Consider the following 17076-nt stretch of genomic DNA (forward strand, 5'->3'; position numbering starts at 1 on the left):
CGGCGGGGCGGGGCGCGGCGGCGGCCTCCGCCCCGGTCGGCGGGGCGGGTGGGCTTGTCTGGGGGGTTGCTTCCTGACCCTGCAAGCAGCCTGTTTCTGAGCGCGGCGCCCTGCTGCCGCCCAGCCCTGGGGTGCCGGGTGTTTTAGTAGCGGGAGGAGGCAGCAGACGGATCGCGGCCGCCTCGGTATGTTTTCACCCTGGGGGATGGGGGTGGCCCGGGGCGAGAGCTTGCTTCGTCTGCTCCGGGTCTACCGGGGCGCCTCGCCTTCCCGGGGCCGCCTTGGTGGTAAGGGGCTCCCACTCACGGGACCGGCCGCCAAGGGCTGGCTCCCTACGGAGAGGGAGGGTTGCGGGTTGTTGTAGGAGCCCGGCGCTCCCGAGCGTCCCCCAGAAGTTCAGTGGAAACCCATTACTCCCCTGCCGCGGTACTGTGCGAGGGAGCGCTCCGCAAAAGAAACAACTTTTCTGCTGACTACTCTTCTTCCCTTCCCCCCTTCGCAATCATCACACAAGAGAAATCGGGAATTCAGGGCATATCTATTAAATAAATAATAATAATAAAAAAATTAGTAGTATTGTCTGTGCGTTTTCAAGCAGTAACATGAGTGATTAGGGCAGGCAGACTGCTAGACTAGCATGCTGATAACACTTTGTTTCCCTGCGGTCAATAAACAAGGTCTTATAGTTTCATTACATGAAGGAAAAAAAGAAAAAAGACTGTTGAAACCATTTTTTTTTTTAAACTACCCAATCTTAAGGGGGAAGATGGGGGGGGAGTCCATCTCCAACCCTACTTAGAAGATTCAGAGACATCAAGTTGCTGTTTCGCAAGCTCTGTTTCTGTCTAACTTTACATAATCCAGGTGACTTTCACAGGACTACTTGCTGAATTCAAGCTGTCCTTCAGGCGAGTGAGAGCTAAGCATGCCGAAGACATCTTTGTGTGCTCAAGTACAGTAGGTGCAGTCATGACTGGGAGCTATTGTGGAAAATGATAAAGCCTTTTTTTCTTTTTGAAGTGAGAAGGTGTCCTGGTCTGCAGAACAAAATCATTGGTATTGAGTGTTTTGGTAAACTGGTAAATTTCTAAACCTGTAATTTTCACTAATACTGGAGTGGTTTTGTTCTCTTTAAGCAAGCAAAACTTTTCACAAAGCTGATACGTTAACCTACATAATTGTGTGTAGGACAGCTCTGCATTTATCTGTTGGTAACGTGAGCACAGCTTTTGTTTCTTGTGTAAAATAAAATTATTAGAACTGCAGCTTTATATTAACTGCAAGCTAATTAACTGGACAGTTACTGTGTGGATTAAACTAATATGGTCAGAAGTTCGAGAGGATTTAAGGTTGACAGGTAGGACCAGGTAAACGTCCATATTTCTGCATGATCTCAGAAGTAACGCAGGTACTATGGACTGGTTTCAGTCACCTGATACGAATCTTATGGAAATGTTTAATGGCATCAGAAACCAATACATGCTCTGTTAGTAAAACAAGTCTTGTTTTTATATATTACTTCATTAAGAGTTTTTTCTTTGGAAAAATATCGACAGGGTAATAAGAAACTGGCTTTAATATATTAAAGTGGCCAAATTGAAAGCAAAACATATTTACTGTGCCATATTATTCGTTTTGTATAACATATTGTATGCTGTAAAGTACATTAATAACGAAACATAATTGCTTTAACAGCATTGAGGTTTGCTGTGTAACAAGGGAGAGTGAAGTAGAAAAATGCTAAATATGTGCAACTTGACTGGTGGGAAGCTGCTCTGGTGATGTTGATGTTTGGAATTTCCTGATTATTCTCGAAACTTTAATTTTAAGATTTTTTTTTTTTCTTTTTGAAGGGGCTTTATTGTTTCAGGATTTTCAGTGGGTGAGGGAAGGATGCTTACTTTAAGCAGTTTTCTTCTTTTCAAAGAAGTCTGTACATATCTTCATACAGAAGACTTCATTTTATATAAATATATATATTTCAGATACGTATTTCATGCAGCAGATTTCATTATTTTTCTTACAGAACTCTAACAAAATTCTCTTAACCTGATTTGCAAGGCTGGTAAGTAGTAATCTGTTATTGCCAGTGGTAAAAGTTATGCAGGCCAGATGGTGTCTTCAGTTACACTTGGATACAGCCTTCTTTTAAGTGGCTCTGGAGGTTGAGGAGTTGCAGAGGTATGGAGGCAGGGCTGATGCATCAGTGGCCTGACTGTTACATCACAAAGGGAGACACTGGTTATCTCCCTTTGAGCTACCAGGTACTGATATACTGGCTGTCATGAGGTGGGAGAGAAACTCATCACTGCGCTGCCCTCTACTTAGCCCTTGTAGTGAAGTCTGACAGACTTCTAACCTTTTTGACCCCCAAATAGATTCCTATGGATTAAAAGGGCAACATTATGAAATTTTCTTTTTTTTTTTTTTTTCCCCTCCTCACTCCTGCAAATTTGCTCAGCAGGACTGTTTGGTTACCTTGATTTGATTATGCATTTAATCCAAATTTCTCTAAAACTTTGACTTCACCCAACCACTATACTCTGCATAACTTGCTGGAGAGAGAAAAGAGCAAATATTGTATATTTATTCCTAGCAACCACTGGGGTAAACCAGAACAAAGAGTAGCACTGCCTGATATGAGGAACTGTGCAAGCATTGTTAAGAGCTAGGGCTGTACTTCATGTTGTTGTGAAGCCAGAGAGTTGAGGTGTGAGGAGTGGAAAGGTGATCCGGGAGGATATGCGTGAAGTAGGACACAAGCTAACAGATGAGAAGTGAGGGAGGAGGGGGAGTGGTGAAGTGAGAAGATAGCATTGTATCCTTTCGCTGACTCTGCTGAAAGTAGCCTGGGCGAGTGTCCAGCAGGACATTCCTTGGTGCAAAATTATCCTGCCATGATACTCCTGTGGAGGCATCAGGAAATGTGTTGCTTCTTGGGAGTAAAAAGAAAAGAAGGAAGAAAAAAAATGTGTGTGGGCTGTGAAGGGTTGCAGTAGCTTAGTGTGCTTTTTCTCATTTTCCTTTTATTAACTCAGGTGTGTCTACGGAGATGCTGAGTGAGTAGGAATTTGTGGTAACCCACAGTAATATGAATGCTTTGACCATTATAAGGAGCATCTATTTATTCACTGCTGGCTAACCACTAATCATGATCATCCTTTTTCAGGTGAAGGAAAAAGGATGGAGGGGAATTAAAAGAGAAATAATACATTGCCTCAAACTACTTAGAAACCCTTCTGTCTTTGATTTTAGAACTACATGATGGCAAGGGGAATAGTGTCAAGGAAATATTAAGTTAGCCAAATATACTGCAACCAAGAGCCACTGGTTTTGTGTGGTCTGGAATAACAGGAAGCCAGGAGTGGTGTTTGAGTGCTAGAGATGCACCTCCTCAGCTGCAGGTGTATTTGCTTGCCGGGTAGAGAAGGGTGAATGGTGTATTGAAATAAAGAAGCATGCCAAAAGCAGGAGATGAACTCTTCCCCTTTTTTGGGTGGCTATGCTGTTTCATTTACTTGTGTTGGCCCTGTGCAAGAATTCGCACCTTTGAACAGAACCCAAAACGTGAAAGGGAAAAATGCAGGGGTTTTACATTAGTGGAATGTGGATTCCTGAATCTCTTAAATTTGACAGTGGAGTTAAGCAATTTAGCCTCAGAAGTGAATAACTGTAAACTTGTCAAGTTTCTAATTTTTGCTGCAAAGAGCTTTGTGTTGCCAACTAAAGCATGTACTGTTTTTGTCTGCTGTTCTCTCTCCATGCATGATAGGAACAGTACGTAGCAATCTCTCTCAAAAAGTTGAAAGGACTTGAAATTTTAGGGTGTAAGCATCCCTAAGATGTTCCCTTTGCAAACTTAAGTTGGAATGGCACATTGGGGTCCATACTTCCAAAGAGATGGTTAAGCTAAAGAAAAACTTGATTTCAGCATAGCTGAGAGAGTCATTGCAGTTAGGCTGTATTAGCTTTCCTGAAGTAACCATCCTATCCAGCATGTCAAACTATTGCCCAGTAGAGCCATCTTGACCAGGACCGAGGGCAAAGAAAGATCTACAGCTTAACTGGGATGCTGGGCTTCCATGTGGATAGGATAGATCTCCTCTGAAAATACTTAGGTTGAAAGCAATTGATTGTTTGCTCTTCCCTCGCAGCCACAAAGGAGCATTCATCTTGATTAAAGAATATTTGCAGATATTTCCGCTTTGCCAGGATGCCGGGAGTGTTTTCCAAGACCGTTGCTTTTTAATGCTGAAAGAGCAAATTTGTCAGCGTTGTGTGGCCATTTTTCAAGTTCTACTAGAAGATTGTTAGACTCAGACTTTTTTAATGCGGCTATCATTTTTTTCATATGTGGGTTACAAATCACTGTATTAAATAAATTAAACTACTTATTCAAGCTGAAAAGCCTTTAAAAATATTATAAGGTAGCAGAATAGGTTCACATTCTGGGTGGGTTTGATCTATTTAGAGTCTAACCAGTGCTGAAGTAGGTGTTCTTATTTAAAGCGAATCTTAAAACACAGCCAATGCATAAATAATAGTTTCATGTAAATTAAATTAAACTAATTGCAAGAAACATGAAAACTTGATACAAAGATAAATGTAATGGCTGATGGTGGAGTAGGATGTTTTTTCTTCTTAGTGTTCTTTTGTAGATTAAAGAAGTATTAAAACAATTTTTTTAAACTTCTATCCCCTCAAAACAAACTATCCTAGTAGAAAAACATCTATTTTTCATATTAACAGATTAAATGGCTTGCTACTGCTCCTGATTTTTACTGTGCATCCAAAAGATGATAATGCAGGGCTTGCAGGTGGTGCTGCATGCAGTCATGATGGTGTTTGGGCAAGGTCAGCTATATATCCTGTGCCAGCACGTGTCACAGATGCATATAATGGGTGGTACTGCTAACAGAAAAACTGTAGGCACCTGGGTAGGGCTGTAGTTTGGTTAAACCAGTGCTTTCCCACTTCATTTGTCAGTAAAGTTTCCATTCCATTGCTTTGTGGAACAATTTTTAGCTGGATGAACTTTCTGGATGTTTCTGTGCGGATGTGTAAGCCCTGGTGCTGGCAGAAGGGGCAGGGCAGTCTGGGTTGATGAGAGCAAGTGGCTGGCAAGAGCTGCAGTGCCAGCCTACGCATGTTGGGAATGTTTATGGAGCTGTGTGAGATGCTGAAAGCAAACTATTGTCCACATGGCCTGAGAAAGCATTTCTTGCACACCCAAGGACACCAGCGTTTAAAATAGAGCTGAAAATTCAGGTGAGAATCACATGTAGTCAGAGATGAAAACAGAAGTGACAAAATCACAAAAGTGGATTTGTTTGGAAGTATTCCAGTATTCACTATGGGTGTCTGGGTCACCTGTTTTTTGCTGTAAGAGAGAAAGTTATGGCTCCCAAACAGCTTTCACAAAACAAACTCATTTCCATTTTCTAGTACCTGCAATTTAATTTTTCTTTCAAACCTGCATGTCTTACTTATCTGGCCTTTTTTCCTAATCCAGATGTTGTCAGTGTTCTGTTACATGAACAACATAGCTTTTTGTCTGGGGAAAAACAGAAGGGATTTGAAATTCTTGGTCCTTTGACTAAAGGTTCTTAAAGCATTGCTTATGCTGGAAAGCTGCTGCCTCATCTTCAGAATGATTTCTGAAGACATGCAAGCAGTGTATTTGCTACAGGACTAAGGTGAGGTGCAAAGACTGAGAACAAAGACCTGAGTAAACCTTTTAGCCTAGATAAGGAAGATTGAAAGTCTGAGAATTCTGAGGTTATTGCAGGAAGAGGTTCAGGTGGTAACAGCCAAGGAAGAGCTGGCTGGAAGAAGGAGGCTCCACTACCCCCACCCTTGCAAAAGGTATTTTACAGAGAATTCCCCAATCATTTACCTTGCTTTTGTCCAATTTTCCCTGCTCCCTTCCAATTCTGTGCATCACAGTAAGAGCAAACAAGTACATGTATGTAATGTGTAGGAAATCCTATCTCGGGAGAAGGAAGGCAGAAAACTGTATGGGATAAAGCTCCTCTTCACCTGCCTGCAGTGCTTGAGGTTCAAACCAGATACTTCATTACCCATAGCAAAAAAACTAACAAAACAAAAAAAACACAGACTTCATACAGAGCATTTATATTCTCTTAATGTCTGGGTATCTATCTTCTGCAGTAAAATCACATATAAAAAGTGATAAATTCTTGTAGCTCAGTTTTACACTGTCTTCAGGCTAGTTCATGCTTCACAAAAAATGTGTAATTTTAATGGCAGAGGGGGAAAAAAGTTCCGTAAAGTTTCAGGTGCTTCTTTGTTGGTCTTGAAATCTTTTGTCTCTTAGAAAAGCTAGTTCCTCTGTTCATTCAGCAGTTATTTTAATGGGATTCCCTGCTAAGCCGTATGTGTATTTTTAGAAATTCGACAATTATAGATATGACAGTGCTGAGTTATTTAAAAATACAAATTTTTCACGTGGAACATGCCATACTCTTAGATTTCAGAATAACTGTTAAGTGTCTGCATTTTAGTTTTCTGTTTACTTGAATGCACGTGTACTTCCATTCTGTTCTTTTAATGTATTTCTCTTTCAAATATTTTTTTTAATATGCTATCTTCCTTTAAAAGCTTGACTTTTTCATTGTGTTCTTTGTTGTAGTTTACCAGACACCTCTATCAGATGCTCACTTACAGGAGTGTCCAATTGTGTCGAATTTCAGTGTTTTTTTTTTCCTCTTGATGTGCAGGCTAGCTTTAACAGCTGTTCTTCAGCTTCTAGTAAATTGCTTTCAAACCAAACGTGTCCTGATTCAGGTTAACAAGTTGGCTTTTTTTATGCTCTGCAGTGTCTTCTATATGCTGTTATAAACTGAGTTTTATGGTCCGTTTATGTCAGATGTAGGGTGTTAACTAAATTACTTCCTTCTAGGCTCTCTGCTCTTCAAGATAGTAGTCATTTTGGCAAGATCATGTTTACAATGAAGTTAGTGGGAAGAATCAGGTTCTTGACAAGTCTTTACCACAACATAGCTGGATAAAATGCTGATCAACTAATTCCCCAAGCATCTCATGTGGGGGCATTAACCTCTCTCCATTATGGCAGTGGGTGATGTCCAGTGGTGTGGAGGTGGACTGGTATCTGTAGCCACTTCAAGAGATTTGCTTAATTCCCGTCCAGAGGATTTGCTTAAGTCCTGTGTTGACATCATCAAGATTGTCAACAGAAATTTCAGCATGGGAAGTAATAGCATGTAAGAGCTACAGCTTGCATACAATACACTGTTTACAGAGTCTTTGGTGGAGAATAAGAATGTAACATAAGAACTAGATGCATCTGTTATTATTCCAGGTCAGAGTCTCAGGGGAAAAAGTTCACATATTGAAGAAGATGCAGATACACTGAAGACTTCATAAAAGTGAGCCATGCATCCTTCTGAAAGCTGAGAAGTAGCCCTCTGATAGGGTCATGAACCTAAGGCAAGTCTTTGTGTCGCTACTGATGTTTGGAGTAGCTGGTCTACTCCTCTTCATGTATCTGCAAGCCTGGATTGAAGGACAGCATACAGGTACAGTAGGATTTTGGTTTTCTTATGTGTTTTTTTTTTTTATGGGGGTGGGGAGGAGCAGGGGTGGCTGCTTTTTTTTCCTCCTGGTTAAAGTAATTGTATCCATGGCTTGAAAAATGATTGACAGACTTGTTTTAATAGCTATACTTCATGTATGCATTAAGAAGTAACTTGAATCTCTTGGAAAGATGACCCCAGGTGCCTAATCGTGCTATCAACTTCATTTGCAAAAATAAGTGTTGCAAAAACATACTGTGTCCAAGCAAGTCCACTTCTGAAATAATTCTAGATGCTGATTTTTTTTTCCTGTGCTTTTTTACCCATTTTATGTTGTGTGGCAAAACAATTTTTGAAGAATTATTGTAATGTCTTGTAGATAAAAGTGGGCTTCTAGGTAGCAACACTCATACAGAATCATTCTAACCCAGTCTCGTGGTGGTGGTGGTGTTGCTGTTAAAGATGGTTAGATACTGGATTTACGAACTTTTTATATGTAGCATCAGAGGCACATTGCAACTTCAGGCAAGTATTTATTAGCATTGAATAAGGGTTACACTTCTGAGCTGAGTTACCATTGTGGCAATCTACCATGCTTTAGTTTGCCCCACGGGATGATCTAGATCCCTTTTTGAATGAAATGAGAACAGATGATTCACATCAGGCCCCACTGGATGCTCAGTTGACAGGACCAGTCCATAGTTAGTCTGACGTAAACCTCTATGAAATGTGTGTTGGGTGAATATCTGTAATATCGTCAACACACACAGTTTTGCTCTGCAGATCTATTTCTGTTGTGCCACCCTATTTCATGGCCTATCCTTGGTTATAGTTCTGTACTTGTTTTGCAGTCTTTCTTCAACCCCCTACCCTCCCCTCACACACACACACTCCCCCCAAAATATGGAATGATCCCAGCTTGTTAAGAAGTACTGACTTTTATGTCCTCTTGTCTCTATTGCTCAACTTCTATTACCTCTGTAAAACTCTTAACTTCATAATATACTGATGCCATTGTGAAGAAATACATTTATAAAACAACATTAGTCTTTTGGTTTTATTGATCTATGTTTTTATTCTGCATGAGCTGCTAGGCTCTGTTTTAGAGCAGGGAAGGGTGGTGGTGATGAGGTTCTAGTGCATTATTCCTGCAATTATTTGATGCTGATCTTGACTTTATTTTTTTTAACTAAGTGCAGTGTTCACAGTGTTCATATCAGCTTGTTAATGTTTCTCGACTGATCATAGAACCATGCAATATCCAGAATTGGATGGGACCCACAAAGATCATGGAGTGCAACTCCTGGCTCCACACAGGACCACCCAAAAATCAGACTGTGTCTGAGAGCACTGTCCAAATGCTTCTTGAACTCCAGCAGGCTCAATCCCATGACTGCTTCCCTGGGGAAGCCTCTTCCAGTGCCCAACCACCCTCTTGGTGAAGAACTTTTTCCTAACACCCAGCCTGACCCTCCCCTCTCGCAGCTCCATACTGTTCCCTCAGGTTCTGTTGCAGTCACCACAGACCAGAGATCATAGAATCATTGATGTTGGAGAAGACCTCCAAGATCACCTTGTCCAACTGTCCCTCTACCACCACTATCACCACCTAGACCATGTCCCTAAGCACCATGTCCAACCTTTCCTTAAACACCCCCAGGGACAGTGACTCCACCGCCTCCCTGGGCACCCCGTTTCAATGCCTGACAACTCTTACTGAGAAGAAATATCTCCCCATTTCCAACCTAAACCTTCCCTGCCACAACTTGAGTTTGTTCCCTCTAGTTCTGTCGCTGGTTACCTGTGAGAAGGGGCTAACCCCCAGCTCCCCACGCCTTCCTTTCAGGTAGCTGTAGAGAGCAATAACGTCTCCCCGAGCCTCCTCCTCTCCAGACTAAACAACCCCAGTTCCCTCAGCCGTTCCTCACAGGACTTGTGTTTCAGGCCATTCACCAGCTTCATAGCCCTTCTCTGGACGTGCTCCAGGGCCTCAATGACTTTCTGGCAGTGAGGGGCCCAAAACTAAGCACAGTCCTCGAGGTGAGGCCTCAGCAGGGGGATGATCACCTCCCTAGTCCTGCTGGCTTCACTATTCCTGATACAAGCCAGGATGCCATTGGCCTTCCTGGCCACCTGGACGCACTGCCAGCTCGTGTTCAGGCGAGCATCAATCAGCACCCCCAGATCCTTTTCCTCCACACAGTTTTCCAGCCACTCTGCCCCAAGCCTGTAGTGCTGCATGGGGCTGTTGTGACCAAAGTGCAGGAGCTGGCACTTAGCCATGTTGAACCTCATCCCATGGGCCTCTGCCCATCAATCCAACCTGTCCAGGTCCCTCTGCAGGGCCTTCCCACGCTCCAGCAGATTGACACTTCCCCCCAGACTTGCTGTCGTCTGCGAACTTACTGAGGGTGCACTCAATTTCCTCATCCAAGTCAACAATGAAGACAGTAAAGAGGATGGGCTCCAATACCAACCCCTGGGGAACATGACTCATGACTGGTCACCAGCTGGATTTCACTCCATTCATCACCACTCTCTGGGTCTGGCCAACTAACCAGTTTTTAACCCAGCAAAGAGTGTTCCTGTCCAAGCCATGGGCTGCCAGCTTTTCCAGAAGAATACTGTGGGACACCATGTCAAAGGCTTTGCTGAAGTCTAGGTAGACTATATCAACAGCCTTTCCCTCATCTACCAGGTGGGTCACCTGGTCATAGAAGGAGATGAGGTTGGTCAGGCAGGACTTGCCTTTTGTGAGCCCATGCTGACTGGGTCTGGTCCCCTGGTTGTCTTGCATATGCTGTGTGGTTTAATTCAATATGACCTGTTCTATCACCTTTTCTGGCACCGAGGTCAGGCTAACAGGCCTGCAGTTCCCCAGGTTCTCCTTATGACCCTTTTTGTAGATGGGCATCACGTTAGCAAGTCTCCAGTCATCTGGGACCTCTCTGTATGACCATGACTGCTGATAGATGATGGAAAGCAATCACATCTGCCAACTACCTCAGCACCCTTGGGTGGATTTCCATCTGGCCCCATAGACCTGTGACAATCCCCGTGGAGCAGCAGGTCTCTGTTTCCACCTGACCTGTGAGGGGTTTCCTCTGCTCCTCGTCCCAGATTTCCAGGTCGAGAGGCTGAGTACCCAGAGGATAAGTGGTCCCTCTAGTGAAGACAGATGTAAAGAAGGCATTAAGAATCTCAGCCTTTCCCGTATCCTCAGTAGTCATGTCCACTCCCTGCATCTAGTAAAGGATGGAGATCAGCATCTGTCCCTCAGCTCCCCTCATGAGGAAGCTGCAGTCCGCCATGAGGCTTCCTCTCAGTCTCCTCTTCTCTGGGCTGAACAGACCAAGGGACCTCAGCTGCTCCTCATATGTCTTGCCCTCTAGACCCTTCGTCATCTTAGTAGCCCTCCTTGGGATGCTCTCTGATAGTTTTATGTCCTTCTTATATTGTGGTGTCCAAAACTGCACACAGTACTTGAGGAGAGGCTTCACTGGCACAGATAAGAGCTGGACAATCCCTTCTCTTGATGGTTAGCAATGCCGTGCCTGATGCACCCCACGGTACGGTTGGCCCTTTTGGCTTCGTGGGCACACTGCTGGCTCACAATCAACTTGATGTCAACCAGAACCCCCAGATCCCTTTCCATGGAACTGCTTTCCAGCCTTTCATCCCCCAGTCTGTACGTACAGCCAGGGTTGCCCTGTCCCAGGTGCAGAATCCAGACCTTGCTGTTGTTGAACTTCATGCAGCAGTTGATGATTGTCCAGCCCTCTAATTTGACAAGATCTCTCTGCAAGGCCTCTCTACCCTGAAGGGAGTCGATAGATCTCCCCAATTTAGTGTGGTCTGCGAACTTACTTAGTATACCTTCAAGTCCTGCATCCAAGTCATTTATGAAAACTCTGAATAGAACCGGCCCCAAAATGGATCCCTGTTGCAAGTAATAGTGTATTTACAAGCTTATATTAACAAAACTGTTAAAAGAGTTAAATTGACTGGCATTGGAAAGGTTCCCATGTAATCACGTGTTGACAGGAGGTTGTTGACAGAAACAGAGCTTGCAGTGGGAGTCTGCCTTGAAAAATTTCTGCTGTTGTTGGGTATGTTAAGGGCAGATATCCTTGCTTTCAAGGTAGTTTAGGAATGTAGATGATGACTGTAGATTATTGATTTATTTACTTGCTGACATTCTTTACATTCCTTGCATCTTTTGTCCTGTAATTAACCTTTCCTTCCATGCAGTGCTCCTTGTTACCATTTCTCACTGTTCCCCTTCTTCCCTTCCTTTCTCTCTCCATTTTCATTTTCTCTATATGTGTGTACTATTAAAAAGAAAAAGTGAAAAACAAAGGGAAAATTAGAAGATACCATGTTCTTTTAGGCAATCAGATGCTTTCTTTGGGGACTTCTCTTTGATGTATTGCCATAATCTTCATCAGGAGAGAGGTTTTCCTTGTATACATACATCATTTCCATGTGAAAATATTTCCATAACCAAATAGAAACTATCAGAGAACAACAGAAAGGGTTAGTGAGCTTAAAATGTGACTTCAGTTTTGAGTACCCTTTTATCTCACTGGACTGCTTTTGACAGCACTTCATGAGGATTCAAAAAATGAATTTTGGCACTCTTGGCAGTGGCTAGATCATACACATCAGAAAGAGCATGGAGAAAAATCATTCTTTGGTGTCTGCTCTTGCGTGCTCATCTTCCAATTTAAAATGTAGAGAGACATTCTTTTTTTATTTCAAACACCTGTATCTCCTCTAAACATTCTGCAGCTCAATTCTCTCATGATTTTTCTCCCCCTTTCCTGGATGCTGCTTTAAGAGTTTCTATGAAATAAAGCATATTTGCATATTCACAATATACCTTAGTTTGCGGGCACTCTCCTTTTCTGCTGCGTTTTTCATATTGCCATGTGTTGTACACTGTAGCTTTTTTGCGGATGAGCTGTGTCTGGAGAATCCCAAATTTACAAGCATCTTTATAAGAATTTTATGTCCTCTTCTATGAATTGCTAGTTGTACAGCTGTAAGACAGTTTTAATCTGCAAGTGGCTGAGTGTTTGATTTGATGTTCTACTAAGAAGTGGAAAGTGCGTCTTGTGTTTCTCAACTGCCACGCCATAAGACTGTAGAGACAAGTCTTTGTTGTAAGCGTAGCTATTTTTGTTTTCCATGCTCAAGACCAATAACAGTCATGTTTGCGTTTGGTTGTTGAAGCATGGAAAGCTGGCTACCTTTGAGTTTAGGAATGTATGAGTTTTGCACCAGTGAGTTGCTGTTGCTTACCACTTATTCCTATGAATGTCTGACTTTATAAATCAAAATCATTGGAAGAGATGCTAGAATTTAATTGATTACTGTTTATAATGTTCATACTTATTTCTTAGGTTCTCCTAGTTGTGATGTAATTCCCAGTCAGATATAGATTTTGTGGGGAATCAGAAAATTGTACAGTAATATGCTGTTCCTCATTAGTGTTCTTACTATTGTATTAATCAATTTGCTTTCACACTCACCATTTGTGTCACTACCTTTTGTCTTTCTATCTATTCATGATTTTTCACACTGGACCTCATGCCACTATTTTTTTATAGTTTAACTTCTTTCTCTCCTTTTGTTCGTCTTCTTTCAACTTGCTGTTCACATGTCTAAGACCTCTGCTATGATTTGATTCCACTTTTTGTCTTATGTCCTTGTAGATCTGGTCTTCTCTAAGCAAGTGTTTTTGTTTGTTTGTTTGTTTGTTTTCCTGATTTACTTCTGCAAACTTCCCTCATCACTCACTTTTACCCAACCTATGAATCTTCCATCCTGTCCATCTACTTCAGATGTACCTGTAGGCTCAGCACAGCCATATCTTCTGCTCCTTCCTGCTGTGCTTGGGCTCTTCAGGTTAATTCTGGTCACAGTCACCATCTCTACCCTTTCTAAAAAACAAACAAACAAACAAAAAAACATATCTTGCATTTGTAGATGCATAAGAAGCACCTCTTAGTTACATGGTGGTCCTTTCTGATGGCTTTTTACAGAGATTAGCAAACTGAGAGAACAGCCGAGTTCCTTGGTTTGGTACTGTGCATGGAGCATATAAAGACAGGAAGATATAACCTTACTTGGATGTTGCAGAGTTCTTTTGTTGGGCATCTTCAGTTCACCTCAACGGAGTAATAGCGAATAGACTTCTCAAGAGCGGTTTGAGACATGGCTGTCATCACGTACAGACTTTATTTGGTTGAAAACTTCACAGACATCAAAGTTGATAATGTAACATACATTTATGTTCTGCCTACAGCATATATGTAAATATATTTATTTATATATGTTCAAATATAAAAATGAAATTGGTATGAATTCAATTAAATCTTACAGCTTTACTAGACAGTTTCCCATACCGTTGTACATTGTTCACTAAGAGCATTAAACACTGTGGCATTGATGAAAAAGCAATTGCCATTTATTGCATGTTTAATAATTTCCAGCAGTATTAATCTCATACAGGGGAGGCAAATTTATGGGTCTTCCAGAGTTGGTGTTGAGTTTTATATCATGAATCACTTGAATTAGGGTGTGTGAGTGTGCAAAGCACACTTGCATTTTAATCCTTCTACGTTAGAGATGTGAATTAGTCTTCTAAGTTAGGCATTCAGACGTACTTCAGAACTTTTTTGGGCAGCTGATGTGATTTGCCATGGCTGATTACTACAAAATAATCACAAAAATATTCGGCAATTAGACCTGTCTGCTGTGTTTTGTGGTTTTCTTTTTTTCTCCTCTTAGTAAATTTCATGTAATTAATTGTTGCGAAGTGTGCATATTAACTCTAGGATGACCAGGAACTACTTCAGTGTTTCATGAAGTGCAGTATGACTGATAATTCATCTGAAAAAGGCTGCATTGCCCCTATCGTCCCATAGATTTCTAGTTCCTGAGTGTGGGAAAATCTGTCTCTTCTTTTTCCCAGCAGCTGTGTTTCACCTTAGGGATACTAGTTTTCCTGTGCATGCTTTCTGCTCCCTTTGCAGGGTGCAAGTGTGGTTGTTTTTCTTTCGATTTTGCTCAGGATCTTTGCAGCACTCTGTGGGTGCCCAATCAGCTTTCTGCAGCCTGTGTGCTTTACTGATGCAGGAAAGTTTTGTCCTTTGAGCTCCTGAGTAGCTTCAAGGAGACCCCATTCCTTAGGCCACAGCTTTTATTTCTGTGAACAATCTGAAGAAAGTTCACTCAAATTGTCTTTAACAATCCCATTTTAAGAAACATTTGACATTCCATAAAGCAACATGAGCTTTCTCAGTTCAGTCTGCTGTTGGTAGCTATCCAAGCTCTATATGTATTATTTGGCATAAGAGGATGGGCTTTCTTCCCTACTTTTCTTGACTTGGTAATCCATGTGATATCTTGGGTCATTTGGTTAACTCAGTGAGATACTTTGAGTCCGTCGAGCTTCTTCCTTATCTTGACACTCAAAGTAGCAAGTGTATGCGTGCAACATATGGTAATATTTAGTCTTTGCTGTTTGTGTGGATTTATATATATATAAATTTAAACCTTGCCTAAATGGAGCAACATTGATGTGGCTTACAGGATAGTTCATACCTAATGAATTGCAGAGGCAACTGTTTACTTGGAAGTCATAGTTTTGCCAGAGGGTCCTCAGTAAATACAATATACTACAATGGTTGTAAATGGAAGGAAAGGACTCTGATCAGTAACAGATATTAATCATGAGTAATCTAGTTGTTTTAGTAACTGAAATATTTCTGTTACAGAAGTCTAGGGTAGTTTGCCTGAGGCTTGCTGACAGTTGAAGAATGCCACCAAAATGGGAAAGCAATTCTTCCTGGTTTACAATGCCTAACTATCAGTGAGGCTGTTCTAATAAGGCTGGGTGTGTTCAGGCTTTACTCTTCTCATCAGAATATATGGTCTTCTCTTTGTGTTTCACCTCCCCCTCCCCCCCCATCATTACTGTCTTGAAGCACAAAAGAAAGATGCTTCTTGGTGAGTGGTTTTATTGTTCCTGAAGTCCCAGAAATACAAAATTTTAGTAGGTGAATTTTCACTGTATAGCCTAAGAGTTGTCATTGTTCCCTACCTCCTTAAATGGGTTTAAGCTATATAGAGAAAACAATTCTCTTTTGTGGGGGAACTGATACTTCGTCATACCATTGTGATCTAAATATACAAGTAAAAGCTAAATATCAGAAATCATGGTTTTCAGAGTTAGTGATTATGACATCTCACCCTATCTTCAGCAGCAGCAAAACAGAGAAGTTTTAAGAAAAAGAAATTAAAATTTCACGTTGCAGCATATAACATTTGAGACCGTGTTTATCTTTTTGTGAGGATGTTCTTCCTAAGTCTGGCTGTTTAGTAGCCCTCAGCATTGTGGGTCAGTTCATTTTACTTTTATCATTCCTATAGCTAAGTACCATCTAGTTTTATACATCATGCTTCCTTAAAAGAAATCCCTGCTGTGATTTTTTTTTTCTTGAGGGTGTCATGGAAGAAATTTTTGAATTGGTGGTAAGTTTTAATCCTTTAGTATTTAGCTTCCCTGTTTCAGTGGCATGAAAGAAACTAAACAGGATGAGTTTTTTGGGCCTCCTCTCAGTTGTATGTTCAATAACATGGTTGAGCAGAAGCTGATGACATTTTACTCACTGTGTATAAGCTTTTGACAACCCACCCGTACTCATTAGTACCTAGCCCACAGAAGTCTACTTCTAACAATGTGTGGCTAGTATCTTAATGGTACTGAGAACACCTTGAAGTATTCTTTCTTAACTGTTCTCAAGCACTTGTGTGTTGAGAGCTTTGTGTAATCATCTTCTGTTTGTAGGTATGTAATTGAACTCACTTCAGAATTTGTGCTATAACTATTGCTGAGAGGGGCTTGGGGGTTTGAGATTGGAATGCAAATAAAATAGGATGTCCCCTTTCATAGGAAGGCTAAATATCTCAATATATGCATATTGGATCTCAAAAACGTAGGTGATCTTCGCACTGTTTTCCAGTTATTCAAATCCTTGGAACAGAATAACTAGATGTGGTTTTTCATGGAGTCCTTAGCAATCATTGTTTTTGTTACGTAACTATGCTGTTTTTTTCTTTTTTACACATTATTCAATTTCTGTGTAGTTGTCTAACAGATTTTCTGTTACTGACTAAAGTTTTCAGTTATTGTCCACAGTTGTGGCTGTTTATAATAGCTTCCATTTCCAGAAAGCCCTTTTCTTAAAACGTGATTATTCAGGAAATGAAGCAATGGAGTCTTGTCTCTTCAGTGCACTGATTGTATGATGCAATACAATTCAAGATACACTTATAACCTTACAAATCAAGAAGGCTGGAGAGAGAATTTTTTAGTGAAAGTTTGAGAGATTTTTTCCTGTTCCTGACCTTTCTGTTTTTCTGAAGTGTGCTGCACACTTTCATAATAGTAAGTGGTTGCCATCAGTACATTTAAGGCTCCTTATCTCTGTCTCATGTTGAACAGCTTTGA

General features: G+C 41.3%; 1 protein-coding gene across 3 annotated transcripts in view; it reads left to right on the forward strand.

Annotated features, from left to right (window-relative positions):
- CHST9 (carbohydrate sulfotransferase 9) overlaps nt 1-17076 on the forward strand; it is a 97884-nt gene that overhangs the window by 1098 nt on the left and 79710 nt on the right. Inside the window, exons 1-2 of one of the 3 annotated variants that reach the window (XM_083822337.1) lie at nt 10-185; nt 7343-7559. In XM_083822337.1, the coding sequence (XP_083678463.1) occupies nt 7460-7559 (100 nt within the window). In that variant the 5' untranslated portion in view covers nt 10-185; nt 7343-7459. Of the gene's footprint in view, nt 1-9; nt 186-7342; nt 7560-17076 lie in introns of those variants that run through there. The other 2 variants (XM_083822339.1, XM_083822338.1) reach the window with 2 other exon arrangements.

This window comes from Anser anser (assembly GCF_964211835.1).
Source record: "Anser anser genome assembly, chromosome: 2".
In the NCBI taxonomy this organism is placed as follows: domain Eukaryota; kingdom Metazoa; phylum Chordata; class Aves; order Anseriformes; family Anatidae; genus Anser; species Anser anser.